Raw genomic sequence first — 23114 nt, forward strand, 5'->3', positions numbered from 1 at the left:
AAAGACTAGAATCAAAGGGCCTTAGAGTCAACCTAGCTAAAACCAAAGTCCTAATAAGTAGGAAGGCAGACAAAACACAAACCCCTTCGGGAAGATGGCCCTGCTCGATCTGTAGAAAAGGCGTGGGTAGTAACTCTATAAGATGTACCCAGTGTAAGCTATGGACACATAAGAAGTGCAGAAATATCAAAGGAAGGTTAACTAGGAAGTTAATTTTCGTTTGTAGCAGATGTTCAAGAGCTATAAACAATGTAAATGTGCAGAAAACAACTTCTGCCACATCTAGGTGACCAAATTAGTAGTGGGGGTGGGTGCGCTGAAAGCGTAGCTGCTAGAATAAGAATAGCCTGGGCAAAGTTCAGAGAGCTCTTACCTCTGCTGGCGACAAAGGGTCTCTCTCTCAGAGTAAAAGGCAGATTGTATGAAGCATGTATACAAACAGCCATGCTTCATGGCAGTGAAACATGGGCCGTGACTGCTGAGGACATGCATAGGCTCGCAAGGAATGAAGCCAGTATGCTCCGATGGATGTGTAATGTCAGTGTGCATACTAGACAGAGTGTAAGTACCTTGAGAGAAAAGTTGAACCTAAGAAGCATCAGTTGTGGTGTGCAAGAGAGATGATTGCGCTGGTATGGTCATATGGCGAGAATGGATGAGGATAGCTGTGTGAAAAAGTGCCACACCCTAGCAGTGGAGGGAACCTGTGGAAGAGGTAGGCCCAGGAAGACCTGGGATGAGGTGGTGAGGCACGACCTTCAAACATTGGGCCTCACCGAGGCAATGACTTCTGACCGAGACTTTTGGAAATATGCTGTGCATGAGAAGACCAGGCAAGCCAAGTGAGACCTAAATCAAAGGCCTCAGGCAGCCCACTTATGCGTACCTTCCTTCATCGGACACTAAACTCAGCTTGCAAAGACCTGTTGAGGTAAGTGAAATTGAAATCGAATTAGATTCGACGACTGGCACCCATGCCAACGTCGTTTCCTTCATTGTAAACGAAACTCGGCTTGCAAAGACTTATTGGGGCAAGTGAAAGCGAAACCATCAATGGCACCTGTGCCCAGCATCGCCTTCCTGGCACTTGTGCCAGATGGCACGTGTAAAGACATTTGAGCGAGATCGTTGCCAGTGCCACCGAACTGGTTCCTGTGCAGGTGGCACGTAAAATACACCATTTTGAGTGTAGCCGTTGCCAGTACCGCCTGCCTGGCCTTTGTGCCGGTAGCACGTAAAAACACCTACTACACTCTCGGAGTGGTTGGCGTTAGGAAGGGCATCCAGCTGTAGAAAATCTGCCAAATCAGATTGGAGCCTGGTGTAGCCATCTGGTTTCACCAGTCCTCAGTCAAATCGTCCAACCCATGCTAGCATGGAAAGTGGATGTTAAACGACGATGATGATGATGATATATATATATATATATATATATGATGAACATAGCTGACACTACTTTGAGAAGTTATAACATATGTCAGAATGATGAACAAGTGGGATATAATAATACATATATGATGCATGCATCTATAAAGAACATATATATGTATAATGTATATATGTTTAATGTATGTATATTTGTCTGAAGTATGCATATATTATGTATATAGATAGAGAAGAAAACATTGTGTACAAAATTTATTTTTCCTATTTTTATTATTTTTTAAGCTGATATAGTTTTTTGGCTTTGTATTTATATTATCCCAAAATTCTATTGATTTGTTATACATAAAATGTATATTATATACATATAATGTATATTATATACATGTATATTATATACAACCTGATGACTGTGTTCACTTAAAGCTACACATTACCGTGTTACACAGTCATTAGCCTAAACCAAGAGCATCATCTCTCACAAGCTAACAGTCATATTTTACAACTGACATGAAGTTTTAAATATGAAATGTTAAGCTTGAGTCATTTCATTAACAAAATACACTCAGGGCATTTCTACTTCAGTTTCTAGTTATAACTAAAACAGTTTTAACAACTAATAGAAGAAAAACTACTGTATTAGTGCTGCAACAAACAAAGGTCAACAAGGTGTGTCAAGAGGGTGCTTGAGGTTTTAGGAAAAAAAATTAGTGTCTCTGATTTCACTGATAGTCTCTTACTAACTCAGCTGGACTAACAAAATATTGGGGAAAAGTTGATTTTTAAGTGACAAGGTCAATGAGGTTTTGTCAGGGACCATTAAAAAACTCTGCAGTTTAGAGAAGAGAAATCAAACAGAAATAGAAGACATATAATATATGGTAGCTGTTTATACAAGAGAGGAAGTTGTTGTTTAGCCTCAGGACAGCACTGATCAAGCAGACCTCTGATCAAAAACATTACTAGCTATGACCATCCCATCATTTAGTTAGAGAAAGAATTAATTGTCCAATGTGTCCTTCCTTTTTAGTAAGATTGTAAGTGTAATTTGGGAGAGATTTAATTGTTATTTCAATGAAATTAAACTACCATAGAGGCACTCTCATTAGCTCAAATGAATTAATTAGGTTTATGTTGAATTAGACTTCTCTTATACTCTCTTTTACTTGTTTCAGTCATTTGACTGCGGCCATGCTGGAGCACCACCTTTAGTCAAGCAAATCAACCCCAGCACTTATTCTTTGTAAGCCTGGTACTTATTCTATCAGTCTCTTTTGCCGAACCGCTGACGGGGACGTAAACACACCAGCGTCGGTTGTCAAGCGATGTTGGGGGGGGGGGGACAAACACAGACACACAAACATACACACACACATACATATATATACATATATACGACGGGCTTCTTTCAGTTTCCATCTACCAAATCCACTCACAAGGTTTTGGTTGGCCCTAGACTATAGTAGAAGACACTTGCCCCAGGTGCCACGCAATGGGACTGAACCTGGAACCATGTGGTTGCTAAGCAAGCTACTTACCCCACAGCCACTCCTGCACCTATATATAAATGAAAAATATAAATATGCACATCATCATCTTCATTGCTCTTCACATGTTTTATTTTTTTTACATATTGGCATAGGCACAGGTGTGGGTATGTAGTTAAGAAGTCTGCTTCCTGACCAAAATGCTGGCACCTTATACAACTATCTTCTACTATAGCCCTGGACTGACCAGAGCTTTGTAAGTGAATTTGGGAGACAGAAACTGAAACAAGCTTGTTGCATGTGGTGTATATGTATGTATGTATACGTGGTCTGATCAATAAGTATCTGGACTGTTGCCATAGTAACGAAGCTAAAGCACGCAAAGTGAAGCTGCCTGACATAAATCGACCTTGAACTCTGCTGTGCATGCATACTAAGTTTTAATGTTCTAGCTCACTTCTGCTGCCTACAGAAGTGCCTGGAAGGAAAATGTGTAGGGTGTGATCGTTGCATTGACCATGACTGAGAAAGTTGAACAGAGAATCTGCATTAAATTTTGCCAAAAGTTTGGTAATACCAGCTTAGCAAAGTTTTCAAAAAGTTTTCATCATTCTCGACACAATCAAGGAGATCTTATGCAACTGAAACCCCAAGTGTCTTTTTGGTCATCTGAAAACAGTTTTGGCACAAACTTAGCAGACACGCATCTCAAACCCAAATCTTCAGTGATAATGGACTGAACTGAACTGTAACTAATCTGCACATCCTCTGATAACTTAAAGATAGTGATTCAACGATTTCCTCTCACAGCTGCATGCACATCTGCAATGTTTTTCTTGGTTCTGCTGGTTGCAGGTCTCTCAGAACATTCATCAATATCGACATTTTTCGGCCATATTGTAAACATCTGAACCACTCATATACTTGTGTGCAGCTCACACACTCCTCTCTATACATTTTCTGCAACTTAGCATAAGCCTCTGAGCAGGTATTGCCATGACAACTTTCTCTGTCATGGTCAATGTGATAATCACATACTACACACCCTCCTTCCAAGCACTGCTGTTAACAGTAGAAGTGAGCTAGAACGTTAAAACTTGATGGAAGAGCACCTTTAATCTTGAAACCAAAGATGGTTGTTTTTCTTCTAGTGCTGACTTAAGCTGCTCGCAGTAGATCTCCTTTATCATTTGATTTGGGTTTAAAAGTTCAAAGTCGATTAAACCTTCCATATCCTTTCAAACAGATAACAACAACTTATGTGGGTGAAGACCTTCTTTTGCCTGGGGTACTGGTGTTTCTCCTTTCCCTACCCACTGTCTTCAGTGCTTGACATTTTTATAGAGAACCCATTTCATGTCACCAGTCACTATTCAGTCAAAAAAAAGCTCATTTGTGAAACGTAACAGCAAAGAAGAGAAAACATTCACTCTCTGCACACAATTAGACTCAGAAAGTTTGTGAGGAACCCACTGACCCAATTTGCTGACTTTTCCGATAGCATACAGGTGTTGATGAATGGTTAAATGACCAAATCCAAGCTGCTCTGCTAGTTCCTCAACAGTTACGATGGGATTTTGTTCCACCAGGGTTTGTAGGAAGTCCTCATGAAGCTCTACAGATTCTCCAGGATGAGGCTTGTCTTCTAGGCTGTAGTTTCCAGCTCAGAATTTCTGGATTGGCTTATGCTTACTGTCCGATCCCCATAAACTGCCTTAATATTCCTCACATTTTCTGTTGCGTTGTTGCCTTCATTGAACTCATAAAGCAAAATATGCCGAATATGCTCCGTTGTCACTTCCGTTATAGCTTTGAGAAAATAACTATTAAAATTGAACTGCACTGTTCAAAACTTGCACTAAGAATAAGGACAAGGTAAAATTACTATCTGCTTTTATAGCAGGTTGATGCAGATAGTTTATCCCGTCCCCCTTTGACTTTTCATGCAATTAAAAAAAACTGCATTATTTATGGGATGACCCAATATATATAGCAACATCAATGCCAAGCATTGATTAGGAGTAAACAAACTTTTGGTTAGTTAAATGCATTTGTGACATATTTTAACTTCTAAAGGCAAAATAGGGATAAGCCATAGCTTTAACTAAAAACAGTCAACATCAGTGACTGAGTTGCACTAATGAACCACCTGGTTGAGATAAAAATAGAGGTGTCAGGACCAAGCAGTAATTAGGAATAAACAAACTTTAGGTTAATTAAAATGTAATATATTTTAACTTCTAAAGGCAAATTCATTACATTTACCATGGAGAAAAAGATCCTCTTGCAGTGAATTTGCCCTTAGAAATTAAAATATGTCACAAACATATCTTAACTAACTTAAAGTTTGTTTATTCCTAATCAGTGCTCAGCACTGATGCTGCTATTTTTATTCCAACCAAGCAGACCACTAGCACTACTCAGTTACTGATGTTGACTGTTTTTAGTTAAAGTTACAGCATTGAATCTACCAAGGTTTATCACTCTTCTGTATTTCCCATTGAGAAAAGTTAAGGAACCAGAAGCACATGTCTGGGAATCCAGTTAGGGGAAGCATTGGACAGATATATTTTAACACCTTATATCATCATCATCGTTTAACGTCCACCTTCCATGCTAGCATGGGTTGGACGATTTGACTGAGGACTGGCAAACCAGAAGGCTGCACCAAGCTCCAGTCTGATCTGGCAGAGTTTCTACAGCTGGATGCCCTTCCTAATGCCAACCACTCCGAGAGTGTAGTAGGTGCTTTTACGTGCCACCGGCACAAGGGCCAGTCAGGCGGTACTGGAAACGGCCACGCTCAAAATGGTGTTTTTTATGTGCCACTTGCACAAGAGCCAGTCCAGCGGCACAGGCAATGACCTCACTCAAATGTTTTCTTATGTGCCACTGGCACAGGTGCCAGGAAGGCGACGCTGGTAACGATCATGTACAAATAGTGCTATTTACGTGCCACTGGCACTGAAGCCAGGCAGCTGCTCTGGCAATGATCACGCTCAGATGGTGCTCTTACCACTCCACTGGCACAGGTGCCAGTCATCGAATTTGGTTCAATCACGATTTCGATTTCACTTGCCCCAACAGGTCTTCGCAAGCCGAGTATAGTATCCAATGAAGGAGAGATTGGCATGGGTGCCAGTCGTCGAATTTGGATCGATTTCATTTGCCTCAACAGGTCTTCGCAAACAGAGTTTAGTGTCCAATGAAGGAAAGGTATGTATAAGTGGGCTGGCTACACCCCTGGCAGAGGCCTCGAAGAAAGAATTTTTTTCTCTGTGGTAATTGGAGTGAATTTGTCTTTAGGAAGTGAAAATATGTCACAAATATATTTTAACGAACCTAAATTTTATACACACAAATATGTGTATGTGTGCACACACATGTGTGTGTATAGTGAAGGAGCATGGCTTAGTGGCTATGGTGTTTGGCTCACAATTGTAAGGTCATGAGTTTGATTCCTGGTGGTGCATTGTATCTTTGAGCAAGATATATTATTTCATGTTGCTCCAGTTTACTCAGCTGACAAAATTGAGTTGTACATGTATTTCAAAGGGCCAGCCTGGTCACATTCTGTGTCAAGCTGAATCGCTCAGAGAACTATGTTAAGGGTACACATGTCTGTGGAATGTTAGCCACTTGCACGTTAATTTCACTAGTAGGCTGTTCCTTTGATCAGATCAACTGAAACACTTGTCATAGTGACAGAGTGCCAGTTATATATACACAAAGTAAACACAAATGGCGTTTAAAATTTGTGGCAGCTTTTTCAGTATATATATATATATATATATATATATATATGTGTGTATGTATATATATATGTGTGTGTGTGTGTGTGTATGTGGGTTTGAGTATGTGTGTGTTTGGGACTTCTTTCTCTTATTAAGGAAACAGTTATAGAAGCTGAAACTAGATCAAGTTGGCTGTGGTTGATAAGAGATTGCAAGTGGACCAGCTCAATCCTTGCTGCTCACTCAGGCAAAGTATACAGGCTAAAGGGTGAAATGCTTGTGACCTTGAGATACCTGTTGACAATACAGAAGGGTTTACAGCATTGCAATGAATTTAAAAGAGCTTGAAAAACTTCTGAGTAGCTCTTGCAGTTGCTGCAAGGAATAAAGCATCCCTGATATTTATTTTACCTATATCACAGTATTGACCAGGCTCTCAGGGGCTGTTATACACTGATGGTCACAATTTGTTTCAATTTTGTCTTGATTGTGCCATTCTTTTCTTTCTTGATCCAAATTGCTTTACCAAATCCTCTTCCCATCATTATGGAGGCCTTTCAAGTGACCTTTTCTGATCTCTTGGATACCACTAGGCAATAGCACAGGTCTACCTGTTGTCTATGAACCTTGCAACATCTGAATCAGCAAAACTTGTGTTTTTGGCACTCTGTAATCACATTGTTCACTCCACTCAATTCTCAAATTACCACATTTTGAATGGGCTCTCTTGGATCCTTCCATGGCCATTTGCACTGTAGCCAGTCAATGTTCTGTTCTCTTCATAGTAGCCCATGTCTCACTTTCATATGAGTGCAGGTAGGACAGTGCTATTGAAGAGTTTGGCACATGTGGTATTGTCTAGCTTTGTTTGGAGCACATCTTTTTTAAGAAGGATGATAAAGAGTATTTTTTAAAAAATTACCACTCCATATGCCTCTTTTTTCACCTCTATAAGCTGTTTACAAAGGTCATAGTCACCAGACTATCAAAACACTTCAATGACCAACAGCTGAGAGAGGAAGAAGGTTTCTGTAAGAAGTATAGTATGTTAGATCAAGTGTTCACTCTAACACAGAACAAGCGAACAAATACAAGCTTCCTCTGTGTATCACTTTTGTTGATTATGAAAAGGTCTTTGAGAGCATCAACATAAACACAGTGTTGAAATCTCTGGAAATGCAAGGTGTCGAGGTGCAATACATCAAACTGCTCAGAGATGTAAACTCAGGGTGCACAATAGATACAGCTTTGCTCTCGCCACCAGTAAGGGTCCCAATTGAGAAGGAATGTCAAGCAAGGAAATACAGTTTCTCCAAAGTTCTTTAACCCACATATCTAGAAATGGTCATTAAACGACATTGACTGGACAGATGGCATGAAAATCAATGGTGAGCAACTAATACACCTCTAATTCACAGATGACATTGTACTCATCACTGAAGCCACAGATCAGCAGCAGACCATGCTGATAAAGGTGAGTACTCAACACTTAGTAGTAGTTCTTAGAAGGAATCGCATGAAAACAAAATATATGTGGTCAGAAAATGTAGCACAAGGCCAAATAAAGATGGGAAGTGATGAAATTGAGGAGGTAAAGAAGTATGTCTACTTAGGACACAGTGAACATGTGTTAAGATATGGATGCTGAAATCTCAAAAACAATAAGTGCAGGATGGAAGACATTTCAATTATATGTGTGTGTGTTATATAAATACCTATATCATAATGACAATGAATTATCTGAGTATCTCAGTATTCTACAGACACTTGTACTTTTAACATAATCCTCAGGTAAATTACACATTTTCTATCTACCTTTTTTCACTCACAAGGCTTGGGTTGACCAAAGTAATGATAAAAGAGTAAAACAAATCTAGATTAAACACAGGACATAGTAATTGTGATCCTTGCCTCTTAACTATTAGGTCAAACAAATATCTGAAACCTGGCACTTGTGCCCGCAGCATGTGCAAGGACTTTCGAGCGAGATCATTGCCAGTGTCCCTGGACTGGCTCTTGTGTGGGTGGCACATAAAATACACCATTTTGAGCGTGACCGTTGCCAGTATCGCCTGACTGGCCTTCGTGCGGGTGATATGTAAAAGCACCTACTACACTCTCGGAGTGGTTGGCATTAGGAAGGGCATCCGGTTGTAGAAACTCTGCCAAATCAGATTGGAGCCTGGTGTAGCCTTCGGGCTCCACCAGTCCTCAGTCAAATCGTCCAACCCATGCTAGCATGGAAGGTGGACATTAAACGATGATGATGATGATGATGATTTATAAGTATAATGTAAGACAAAAAAGAGAAAAGATTCCAACAAGGATGTTGAACTATACATCTGTTGTTAGTTGTTACAATTAAGCACTAATCATATTTTGGTATTTGCTTTAACTTATAAACAAGGGAGAATTATTTCAGCATGCACTGAGTTAGCAGTTAGTAGGTTAGCCTATCTGCTGGTGATTAAGTAGTTGAGACATTGTCCATGATTCACATGCAGTACGACCAGGAAGCAGGTGGGGGTACTGTAAGCAAATCTAGCAAAACATTTATTCTTTCATTCTTTTATTTGTTTCAGGCAAGCAGCTGCAGTCATGCTGGAGTACCATAACTGCTGATTTGGGTTTAATTTGTTCAGAGCACATTTAGAGTAATTAGCAGTACAGTCGTGTAGCAAATGATTGATGTGTGGTTCAACTCCCATGATGGAATCTGTTCTCTTTTTTACCTTGAACTTGAAAATCTCTCTCTCTCTTATACACACACACACACACATATATATATATTAATAATTTAGAGAAGAACCATCATGGTGCAACTTGCACGAAGAAGGAGATCAGACACCATCAAGAAAAGTATACTATACAAAACTAGTTTAAAAATCTAAAAAATCCAAGGGAGAATTTATAATACATGAAAATCTATTAAATATTGGACTAAGAATTAAAATTGGTAACGTTTAAGAAATGAAAGTGGGAGAAAGACTACGCGTTTCATGGCCACATAATGAATAGAACAAGATAGATACCACCCAATATGAGGACACTCTTCAGGTCCGTGGTTCGAGATAATATTAACTTCCTACTTGGAGATACTTTATAAGTCCACCATAATACTACCTTCCTTCATTTTTGTCATTTTTAGTTATTATATATTTTACGTACTCTTAATTACTTTTACATGTTTGCTCCCATCACTTTTTCACTATTTTCTCTTCTACTCTTTTACAAAGCAGCATAATATTGTTTGATTCCAGGTCTACGCACTTACCTTATCATCTTTTCTTCTTAGTTTTTCTTCCCTCTTCTCCTTCCACGCCATGCTTTCGTATCTCACGTGGTGGGCGCCATTTTGTCACGTGATACACATAGTATATTTTTCTTTGGTTTTGGATAGTACCCCAATCAACCAAGCTTCCTCGTTAAGTTATGTGGCATTTTTCCCTTATATTCTTGCACGTTTTTTTCCCTTTACTAGCTAATCACACTTTTGTTATATATGTTTCCTTTTCCTTATCTACAGATATTATCTCCCCAATTGACGCTTCATGCCTTAAATTTGACAGATATTTATTGCTATTTGATGTGTTTTATTATAAAACCTTGATAATTTCCTTTGTACTAAATGTTGCTTAAATGGACAGATTTTTATACTTTTCTTATTTTATGCAGTTTTAAATTTAAGATACGTTTTTTGAAGTTACCAGACCTGAGGAGTGTCCTCAAATTGGGTGGTATCTATCTTGTTCGATTCATTGTAGATTGACCAGATATTTCCCACTATTATGTGGCCATGAAACGCACGTAGTCTTTCTCCCACTTTCATTTCTTAAACGTTACCGATTTTAATTCTTAGTCCAATATTTGATAGATTTTCATGTATTATAAATTCTCCCTTGGATTTTTTAGATTTTCAAACTAGTTTTGTATAGTACACTTTTCTTGATGGTGTCTGATCTCCTTCTTCGTGCGACTTGCATCATGGTGGTTCTTCTCTAAATTATTAAAATATTTTTCAATATACAACTCAATTTGATATTATCAAATTGTATTTCCTTGTAAGTTTGGATTTTGTAATTGCCTAACATTATAATATATATATATATATATATATATATATATATATATACATGTATGTCTGCATGCATGCATGCTATCATTTAGCTTTATTTCTAGATTTCTCAACAGTGGAGAAAGATGGTGCAATACATCAAAAGTTCATTGCAATTTCAACAACACCAACAGGATATTTGTACATGTATGTGTGTATACGTGCAAGTATTTAGTATCAGTACATGTGCAGATGTGTATGTTTTGTTTTATGCATGTATACTCATTTATATAGCATCATGTCTAAACATGTACATGTGTATTTATATGCTAAAATTTATGAAAGTTTTATTCATTTTGACAGTTCTAATGATGGCATGTGTGTGTGTGTGTTTATATACATATGTATGAGTCACATTAAGAAAACCTGACTCATATATATGTTCATAATGAAATCAATTTCCCTTAGAAAATTTCTTGTATATGAAAAAGTGAACGATATGTTTTAAGTTGTAAAAATTTATAATAGCATTTACAGAGAGAACAACAATGAAGATATTACAGTTGTGTATCCAGTGTACTGGACTAATGGATTGGTCCCAATGAATGGCTCTCTGCCATGAGTTGGCAGATCTAACAGGAAGCTACTCAATTGATATAGGGTTTTGTAGGTTTCAATGTTTACAAAAACCTCAAAAGACATCATTGCAACAATGGAATTCTACTTAAGTAGTAGTTATGGGTATTAAATACTTGAATCTATGTAACAGCTATTGCTTACTGACCATACAGCATGTTGGTATTTCTGTAGGTTTTGCTTTAGATGTTCAGCTATCAAAGAAACATATACATTATTTATAATACAAGATGCAGCAGAAAATCCTCCCATATTTTACATGGTTATCGATGTGGCACTAGTAAAGTTAGGCAGATGGTAATAGTGTCTTCATGTAGCTAAAATCAAACAGCTTTTTCTTTTGTTCTTTTTTCAGTTATAAACATACTTTCGACTTTTGCACATTGTGTTTGCTGTTGAAACATTTGTCAACTATTATAGGGGAGGTATTTTTGCTACATCCTGTATGATTCAATAGGACTCAGGGACTGTAATGCAATCTTTAAACATGATTGTATTTAAGATTCAGGTCAACACTGATAAAACAATGTTGAATATTTGTATAACACTCCTTTTATAAAAATAGGAGCTACAGCTGCACTATCATGGACCTTTTATTGACTTATTGAAGAGTGCATATGAGTTATTACCTCCCTGCAACACACATATATAAGCACACTTTCATCTTATAGGCATCTATTATCTTACCACCATGTCTGTCTTTGAATATATTTTTAAAATGAAGATATATAGATATTTTTGTTGGCAGTTTGATTCCAGAAAAAAACTGCAATTGTATTTTCAGAATGGGAAATACAGCACATGAGAAATAATTTGTTTAATAACTAAGTGAGATATTGCAGTATTAGATTTTTATCATTGTACTTCTATATGTGTTCTCATATAATAACATAACAGGGAATTCCCACACATTTCACAGTGATATGGTTTATCATTCAGATGAGTTTTTACATGTTCTTTTAGATGGGAATTTTGAGAAAAATCTTTCCCACAGATTTCACAGTGAAAAGGCTTTTCTCCAGTATGTATTTTGATGTGTTCTTTTAAATGGGAATTCCGAGAAAAATCCTTTCCACAAATTTCACACTGGAAAGGTTTCTCACCAGTATGTATTTTTATGTGTTCCTTCAGATAGGAATTCTGAGAAAAGTCTTTGCCGCATATTTCACAATGATATGGTTTTTCTCCTGTGTGTGTTTTAATATGTTCTCTGAGATGGGAATTCCGGGCAAATTCTCTTTCACATATTTCACAATGGAAAGGTTTCTCACCAGTATGAATTCTAATATGCCTCTTTAAAGTTGAATTATCAACAAAATCTTTACCACAAATGTCACAGTGAAATGGTCTTTCTCCAGTGTGCGTCCGTATGTGCCGGCTTAATAAAGAGTTTCGGGAGAATTCTTTCCTACATAACTCACACTGGAAAGGTTTCTCCCCAGCATGGGTTCTTATATGTTTTCTCAGATAAGAATTTAAAGCAAAACGTTTCCCACAAAGCTCACAGCTAAAAGCTTTCTTTACAACATGGGTTTTTAGATGCATTCTTAAATCCCTTTTCAAGGTGAAATTTTTACCACAAATTTCGCAATGAAATGGTCTTAGAACTGGATCTTGTTGCATCTTGCTTCCAAAAGAAAGCAGTTTTTTATAAAAAAGTTTCTTCAATTTAGAAGTGTCAGTAATTTCAAAAACACTATGTGCAAGTCATCGGCAAGTGTCTGTATGAATGAACTGTGTAATCTCCAATTTCAAAATCTAAAAAAATAAAGAAATAATTTTAAATGTTGGCATCAAAATTTTCTTTCAATTTCAAGACAAAAGACACACAACACTACTTTTACATTATGAGTGACCAATTTCTTCAAATAGAATAAAATGTTGGTGTTTCACAAGCATTCTTTGATATATGAATCTATTTTCCAATGATAGTAGTTATGAATCTGCTGCCAACACTCACACAAAACTGTAACCTTTGCAGATATATAGAATGATTTAAGCAGAGCATGTTCCATTAGTAATAGAAACAATTAAAGATGGGATACAACAGCCAGATAGATAGATTTGTGAGCATCAATAAATGAAAGCTTATGTTACATATAAGAGAATTAAACAACTATAATATAAATTAGACAAACACAGCATGAAAATGATTGGTAAGTTATTGTATTACAGACTTTTGCAATCTGATCAACAGAGGCATCCTGATATTGACTCTTTTAGATACCATATTTCTGATGAAATACGCAGCCTTTGCTCAATAAATTGTAAAAAATAACAAAATATTTAGTAAAATAATTATCATTACTAAGTTCATGTTTAGAACATAAATTAACATGAAATTTTGATGGAAGTTTTTAATTTAGATCACTTTAAAACAGGAAATTCGCTTTATAGAACAAGGGGCAGTCTCAGTAGAGTTGGTAGCAAAAGGGTTAAAATGAAGATGACAATAATGATGATAGAAATTTGAAATTTTAGCTATTGTCTTAACAACCATAATAAGTAACTGGGATAATAATCTGTTGACATTCTTAATGTATATTTAAGGGTGAGTGTGTGAGTAGAGAGAGAGAGAGATAAAGAGAGAGAGAGGTGGTTTGGTGTTGAGCAGGTGGAGCATTGGAATCTATCGCTGTGTTTCTGCAACTCATCAGTGTTTTAATTCAGAAAAGGGTTCAACTTTTCATCCACTTGAATCAATGAGAGCACATCTACACGGTAGAAACAGTAACAAAATTTCCCTCAGATCACACTAACTTCTTAAAAAGGCAAAGGGCAGAGTGAAGAGTGTAGTTGTAAATAAATATATGCTGTCATGGGAGAAGGGGAAGACAGGAAGGTCACAGCTGGAATGCCTTTGATCCTATATCTTCTGAATCAGAGCAGAACCAGGGTTAAATAACACCAACAACAGAACTCCATCTATTTAATGCTAAGTAAAATAGTATTAAAAAGTAGTCCTATGGATCCTTGATTTCAAAAGAGGCAGCAATGCCGTGTGTGTGTGTGTGTGTGTGTTTTAGATGTACTTTTTCACTTCGGGCTTTTCTCTCTTGCTTCTAATACTTTGCTAGTTACAAGCAAGACTATGGCACACACACACACACACACACGTAATTATACTAGAAGTCATTAAGTTATCCCATTTCACTAGAACAGTTTACACGGAGATGAGAAATATAAAATGAACAGAAAGTGTCTTCCCTTCTAGCGAAAAGGAGTTTATTGTAACTATTGTTGAAGGAAACTCTGCTGATGATGGTGGTCTAGATAGATAATTTTGGTGGTGGCAATGGTAGTAATAGTAGTAAAAGTAGTAGTAGTATCAAATATCAGAATTCTTAATGATGATAATGATGAAATCTGGTAATGTTTTGGGGAGCAGTAATGATGATGGTGATGATATAAACGCATTAAACATCCTTTATAAGCAATTGGGGAGTGTGCTGGATGTGAAAACACATCAATATGTATGTGTGTGTATTAATACAGACACTTGAAGCTGCATTGAAATAAAGATGTGCATATTCATAAGGTATATACAAATGTAGAACAACACATGCATGTGTATGTCTAGGGGCATTGTGGTAAGAAGTTTACTTTCACATAATTTCAGGAGCAGTTACACTGTGTGATACCTTGGACAAGTGTCTTCTACTATAGCCTAGGCCTGATCAAAGCCTTGTTAGTGGATTTGGTAGACAGGAACTGAGAGAAGCCCATCCTAAATATGTATGTAGGAATAATATGTGCATGTGTGCTGTGCTGTGTTGTGTTGTGTTGTGCGTGTGCGAGAGAGGGTTACTGTCTCCTTGCTTTGACCTTCCATGATACTAGTAAACAGGTCATGGCTGTGTGGTAGGAAGTTTGCTTCCCAACCACTTGGTTCCAGGTTCAGTCCCACTGCATGGCACTTTGGGCAAGTTTCTTCTGCTATAGCCTCAAGCTGACCAAAGCCTTGTGAGTGGATTTTGAAGATAGAAACTGAGAGAAGCCCACCCTAAATAAATATATATATATATTTCTGTTTCCATTGCCACTTGTCTTTTATTTTCCCCTTCTATAGTTTGTTAAATAATTCCTTCCCAGTAATGCTACATGAGTTGTCCTGGCACCACTAGTAACTTTAACTAAATATACCCAATCTTCTCCTTGTAAGCACGTATCATCATCATCATCATCATCATCGTTTAACGTCCGCTTTCCATGCTAGCATGGGTTGGACGATTTGACTGAGGACTAGTGAACCAGATGGCTACACCAGGCTCCAATCTGATTTGGCAGAGTTTCTACAGCTGGATGCCCTTCCTAACACCAACCACTCAGAGAGTGTAGTGGGTGCTTTTATGTGTCACCAGCATGAAGGCCAGTCAGGAGGTACTGGCAACGGCCACGCTTGAAATGGTGTAATTTACGTCCCACCTGCCCAGGAGCCAGTCCAGCGGGACTGGTAATGAACTCGCTCGAATGTCTTTTCACGTGCCACTGGCACAAGTGCCAGGAAAGCGACGTTGGTAACGGTCACACTCAAATGGTGCTATTTACGTGCCACTGGCACGAAAGCCAGACAGTTGGTGCTCTGGCAACGATCACACTCGGATGGTGCTCTTAGTGATTTACTGGTACTGGTGCCATCACGATTTCGCTTTCGCTTGCCCCAACAAGTCTTCGCAAGCTGAGTTTAGTGTTCAATGAAGACGTTGGCATAGGTGCCAGTCTACAAATTTAGTTTGATTTCGATTTCGATTTCGATTTCACTTACCTCAACAGGTCTTCGCAAGCAGAGTTTAGTGTCCAAAGAAGGAATGTTACGCATGAGTGGGCTGGCTACATCCCTAGCAGAGGCCTTGGATTTTGGTCTATCCCTGGCAGAGGCCATGGATTTTGGTCTCACTTGGCTTGCCGGGTCTTACCACGCACAGCATATTTCCAAAGGTCTCGGTCACAAGTCATTGCCTCGGTGAGGCTTAATATTCGGAGGTCGTGCTTCACCACCTCATCCCAGGTCTTCCTGGGCCTGCCTCTTCCATGGGTTCCCTCAACCGTTAGGGTGTGCCACTTTTTCACACAGCTATCCTCATCCATTCTTTCCACATGACCATACCAGTGCAATCGTCTCTCGTGCACACCACAACTGATGCTTCTTATGTTCAACTTTTCTCTCAAGATACTTACAGTCTGTTGGGTATGCACACTGACATTACTCATCCATCGGAGCATACTGGCTTCATTCCTTGCGAGCTTACGCCTGTCCTCAGCAGTCACGGCCCAAGTTTCACTGCCATGTAGCATGGCTGTTCATATACATGCGTCATACAGTCTGACTTTTACTCGGAGCAAGAGGCCCTTTGTCGCCAGCAGAGGTAAGAGCTCTCTGAACTTTGCCCAGGCTATTCTTATTCTAGCAGCTACACTTTCAGTGCACCCCCCCCCACTACTAACTTGGTCACCCAGATAGCAGAAGCTATCAACTGCCTCTAGTTTTTCTCTCTGGAATGAGACAGAAGTTGTTTTCTGCATATTTTCAGTGTTTATTGCACCTGAACATCTGCCACATACAAAAACTAACTTCCTAGTTAACCTGCTTTGATATTGCTGCACCTCTTATGTGTCCATAGCTTGCACTGGGTACATCTTACAGAGTTTCTACCTACACCTTTTCTACAGATCGAGCAGGGCCATCTACCTGAAGGGGTCTGTGTTTTGACTACCTTCCTACTTATTAGAACTTTAGTTCGATTCTAGTCCCTGCTTCCACACCTGAAACTTATCCTCTAGTTCTGATAGTGATTCAGCGATTAGTGCAAGGTCATCAGCATAGAGGAGCTCCCAGGGGCATCCTGTCTTGAATTCCTCTGTTATCGTCTGGAGGACAATGATAAATAGGAGGGGGCTGAGGACAGAACCTTTGTGGACCCCTACCTCTACTCGGAATTCTTCACTGTACTCATTGCCAACCCTCACCTTACTGACAGCGTCTCTGTACATGACTCGCACAGCTCTCACTAACCATTCTTCTATCCCTAGTTTCCTCATTGACCACCAGATAAGGGATCGGGGGACCCTGTCAAAGGCTTTCTCCATGTCAACGAAAGCCAGGTACAGAGGTTTATTCTTGGCTAGGTATTTCTCCTGCAGCTGTCTTACCAGAAATATAGCATCAGTGGTGCTTTTACCTGGCACAAATCCAAACTGCATCTCATCTAAACTGACTCTCTCCCTAATTAGTTGGGTTATGACCCTCTCCGTAATTTTCATTATCTGATCCAACAATTTGATACCTCTGTAATTATTTGTATCTAAGGCGTCACCTTTACCTTTGTAACAGTTGACTATGGTGCTGCTACACCAGTCATTGGGTATGACTCCTTCGTGTATCACCTGGTTAACAATATGGGTGACTAGGCTATAACCGATACTGCCAGATATTTTGAGTATCTCTGCAGTGATTCCTGATGGGCCGGGGGCCTTCCCTGTCTTCATACTCATAATTGCTTTATCTACCATGGAACTGTCAACTCGGATAGCTGATCCCTCAGTGGACATTCGGCAGACTCTCTTTCTCCTATTCATTCTCTTTATTGAGCAATCTTTCATAGTGGCGTCTCCAAACCTCGTTCTTTGCAGCCTCATTTAGAGCAAGCGTACCATCATCCATGCGAACACATTTCTCTCCCACAACATCACAATTCTCTCTCACACACTGTCTTGCAAAACGAAATACTTCAAGTCTTTGGACCTCACGGCGCAGAACATTGGCAAACTTTTTCTTATCTGCTTCCCCTCTGGCTAGATAAACCTGTCTCCTAGCTTCACTTCTGGCAGTCTGATACAATTCTCTGCTACTTCCATTCTTCCAGTCCTTCCAAGCCTGTTTCTTTTGTCTGATAGCCCTGTCAACCACACTGTTCCACAACCAAGTTACTTTGGGTCGAGAGGGGACTTTACACCAGCCACAGATCTGGTCAGTGGCACTCAGCAGTTTGTCTCTAAGGAACCTCCAGTTGTATGATGCTATATCCCTTTCTATTTCGTCAGATGCTTCAAGTAGTATGTCTCTAAATCTCTGTCCGTTTGCTGGATCTTTAAGTCTCCAAACCCTTCTCCTCCAAGTCGGTCTACTTCTGGGCATCCTTTTTAAAATATCTTGTACCTTATTTTACCACTGATTTGCGTTAACTTCCGTATATTAATATATAACAAGGCAATGATGTTTCATTTATCATGTTTACATTCTTCGCTTCAAATCAGTATGCTATTAATTTTAATATTTTTAATATAATCTTAAACAATATCTATTACTGCTTCCATTGCCACTTGTTCTTTATTTTCCCCTTCTGTAGTTGGTTAAGTAAATTCTTCCTAGTAATGCCACATTGGTTGTGTTTATTCCATCAGTAACTTCTACTAAATATTCCCGATCTTCTCCTTGTAAGCTTGTATATTTTTATTATTACTATTTCTCAACTAAATACCCTGTACCTTGCGTTAATATCCGTATATTAATATAATATATTACAAAGCTATAATGCTTTATTTATTTTTTATATATTTACATTCTTCGCCTTATATTAGTATATTATTATTTATTTCCTTAAGGAGAAATTTTTTTTTTTATATATATCATGAACTCTCTTGATTTTGTCCCTTCCTCCATATTTGAATTAGCTTATAGTTTATGGCTTCAGCTTACTTTACTGTGATCCATTTTGCCCTCCTTCCCCCCATTTTAATCATTTAATTTTAACTTTTAGTATAGCGTTTACAGCCCCCCTCCCATTATAACTCTATGTAAACCAGCGTTCTTACTTCTAACGGTCACTTATTTGGCCATATAATATTATAATATTATAACTATCATTTCGCATTTGCCTTGCTTCTACATGTTGGTTCCCAGATGATGAATATATGTGCAATTCCAGCAGCTCTTTCTTCTTTGGAGTAGAGTGCACATATATTTTGAAACATATGTAAAGGAACTTTTATTTATATGCGTTTTGCTCCATTTATTGTTATTATTCATATCTACTCAAAATACATCGCTTTAACTTGGTATCTCTACCTAGAAAACGGGTGTGATATCCTGGTTTTTTTGTGTGATTTTTGCTACCCATGGTAGCTATTAACATATTTACATTGTCAAGGTTTTTTTAAACTGAGATAATATTAATACATACATAAACTAATATATTGTTACAGTCTTCACTATAACCTGCTAATTTAATGGTTACCAATTATGGAGCTTTTCAACATAAACGCATCCCTTAAAGATATTCCTATTCCACCAAGGAATACTTACATCAAAATTACTCATTAGCAAGACTAACTCCTTTTTAAACAGAATCAGTTGGAAAACCTATTTCCATGATATTAGACGTACCAAATAACAAGAAGGATATAAATTTGAACTTTAAAAGTCTTTTCAAATTGAGGAACTCTCCCCCATCTCACACTAAGTTGGATAAATTTGAAGAGGGCATTTGGTCTATAGTGAGGAATATTAAGTTTCGTCGCTCTCCTCTCAGGAACAGTCATCTTAGGTACCTCCACAACATTACCGAGAAGATCAATCGAACCAAAGGATTATTTGTACAGTTGGATAAAACTGGAAGTTTATACAAACTGTCTAAAGATAAATACATGGAATTACTGAAAAAAGAGATAGAAAAAAATTATAGGACTACCAAAAGCAATATTCTATGGAAAGCTAACCTGGAAGCTAAGGAAATTATGATCAAATACAATCTGCAAGATAGGACTGAACCTCTGGTCCCTAAGCAACCTCGTTTTGTTCTTAAGGACCATAAGATAAATTTTTGGTCTAACCCTTCTCTATGTCTTATTTGTCCCTCTAGGTCTGACATAGGCATTCTTAGTAAAAACATTCTGGACAAATATATACCCACTATAATTGATAAGTTAAAACTGAAACTCTGGTCAAATTCTTCTCAAGTAATAGATTGGTTTAATTCAATTAAAGATAAGAATAATACCAAATTTATACAGTTTGACATTTCTAGTTTCTACTCCTCCATTAACTCTATTATCCTTAACAAAGCGCTTTGGTTCGCACACAATAAAGCAGGTCTTTCTAGGGATGAAATTAATGTAATTTTAGCGGCTCGTAAATCTATCATTAAATTTAACAATAAACTTTGGATCCCTAAGGATACTCCGGAGGCTTTTGATGTTCCTATGGGAAGTTCGGATTCAGCTCAAATAGCTGATGTGGTCTGTTCATATTTATTGTATGAAATGGCAGACCAGTTCCCTAACATAAATGGAGGTCTTTATAAGGACGATTGTCTGCTATACCTCCATAAGGCCTCTGCCCAGAGCATACAAAAGGTTAAAAATAGGTTAGCTAGATTCTTCAGAAGAATGGGCTTTGGCATCGTTTTTGAGGATGAAGTCTCTGTAGTAAACTTTCTAGATGTTACTTTGGACTTACATAGTAATACACACTTTCCTTTCCATAAACCATCAACTAATCTCAAGTACATAAGCCCCTTTAGTAACCATCCAAGGCATATAACAAGTAATTTGGTTAGGAGTATCTCAATTAGGCTTTCCAAACTTTCCTCTAACCCCCAAATTTTCAATAAGGAGGCTGACTTTTATAATTCAGCCTTATTGAAGGCAGGTTATAAAGACAAGGTAAGGTACATCGACTCTTCTAGTGATCTTTCTCCTTTTACACAACATGATACCCCCTTTACTAACGTGGATAAACCCACTTCTATTTCTTCCCATTCTTCTCACTTTACTGAGAAAGTGGAACATGCTTATCACTCACATAAGAGAGGAGGTCCAACTGGCTCTAAACACTTCAACAAATTCAAAAATCTTTATTTATTAAACCACACTAATACTGTATCTAGATCTGTTGATAATAATATCTGGCTCATCCTCCCGTTTGGGAAGCAAGTTAAATCAAATTTGGTCCGGCAGTTCCGAGATGCGGTGAGTAGGAACTTTCCTAAGGGTTCCCACTATTACCCAATAATCAACTCACATAAGGTTAGATTTGGGTTTTCTAATACTAAAAATTTGTTACAGATTATTTCTTCCCATAATTTTAGGTTTTTAGACTCATCTCTAGACAGCCATCCCAGTTACGATGATAATAATAGTAATGTTCATATCAATAACAATAATAATTACTCCAATAATTTAACACACACAGATGATGGCAATAGTCATTTAGGTATAAATATAGGTAGTATGTACAATATTAGGAAACATAACAGTATCTGTAACAATAATAAGATTAGCATCTCGGAATTAAATCCTAATAGAATTAAGTTTTTAAGTGCGAATGCCAAAACCAAGAATGTGGTTTATCAATGCAAGGTAATGTCTCACGCTGATGTCTCGTTTTACGTACGTAGCTCATCGACACAGGTCTCCAAGAGAATATCGAACCATTATTCTTCATTTAGGGATAGGAATAAAGCTAACACTACCGGCCTAAGTAAATTTATTTGGGAACTGAAAGATTGCAATAGACAATTCTCTTTGGAATGGTCTATACTGGCTACCTCAGTTCCCTACGACAAAGGTAAGGATTTTTGTCCTCTTTGTAACTTGGAGCTTTTCCATATTCTGTTCTCCAAGAATCGCCTAGTTAACCAAATAACACAGAGGGCGTATCATTGTCAACACTACAAGAGACATACCTTCATTTATTATCATTAATTCCATTCTTCCAACTAGTTTAAGGTTTTAGGTATCATTATTATTATTATTATTATTATTATTATTATTATTATTTTTTTTTTTTTTTTACCAAATGTCCTCTGAATATCTTTTAATATAGTCTAAAATAATATCTACTTCTGCATCCATCACCACTTGTCTTTACACACACACACACACATATATATATAATATATATATATATATATATATATATATATATATATATAAACATATATATATACATATATATATAAACATATATATATACATATATAATAAACATATATATATATATAAACATATATATATATATATATATAAACATATATATATATATAAACATATATATATATATATATATAAACATATATATATACATATATATATAAACATATATATATACATATATATATAAACATATATATATATATAAACATATATATATATATATATATAAACATATATATATATATAAACATATATATATATATATATAAACATATATATATATATATAAACATATATATATATATATATATATAATAAACATATATATATATATATAAACATATATATATATATATATATAAACATATATATATATATATATATATATAAACATATATATATATATATATATAAACATATATATATATATATATATATATATATATATATATATATAAACATATATATATATATATATATATATAAACATATATATATATATATATATAAACATATATATATATATATATATATATATATATATAAACATATATATATATATATATATATATATATAAACATATATATATATATATATAAACATATATATATATATAAACATATATATATATATATATAAACATATATATATATATATATAAACATATATATATATATATATATATATATATATATATATATATATAAACATATATATATATATATATATATATATATATATATATATATATATAAACATATATATATATATATATATATATATATATATATATATATATAAACATATATATATATATATATAAACATATATATATATATATATAAACATATATATATGTTTATATATATATATATAAAATATAAATA

General features: G+C 36.5%; 2 protein-coding genes across 2 annotated transcripts in view; both read right to left on the bottom strand.

The window, feature by feature from the left end:
- LOC106879381 (electron transfer flavoprotein beta subunit lysine methyltransferase) overlaps window positions 1-10451 on the bottom strand; it is an 89588-nt gene extending 79137 nt beyond the window's left edge. Inside the window, exon 1 of the mRNA XM_089355134.1 lies at window positions 9879-10451. Coding sequence (XP_089211260.1) covers window positions 9879-9886 — 8 coding nt within the window. The 5' untranslated portion in view covers window positions 9887-10451. The remainder of the gene's footprint in view (window positions 1-9878) is intronic.
- A 709-nt stretch (window positions 10452-11160) lies between these two features.
- The window catches only part of LOC149134648 (uncharacterized), a 14018-nt gene continuing 2064 nt past the window's right edge, over window positions 11161-23114 (bottom strand). The window contains exon 2 of the mRNA XM_089355135.1: window positions 11161-13052. Coding sequence (XP_089211261.1) covers window positions 12150-12917 — 768 coding nt within the window. The 5' untranslated portion in view covers window positions 12918-13052 and the 3' untranslated portion in view covers window positions 11161-12149. The remainder of the gene's footprint in view (window positions 13053-23114) is intronic.

This window comes from Octopus bimaculoides, chromosome 7 (genome assembly GCF_046866305.1).
Source record: "Octopus bimaculoides isolate indiv1 chromosome 7, ASM4686630v1, whole genome shotgun sequence".
Taxonomy (NCBI): Eukaryota; Metazoa; Mollusca; class Cephalopoda; order Octopoda; family Octopodidae; genus Octopus; species Octopus bimaculoides.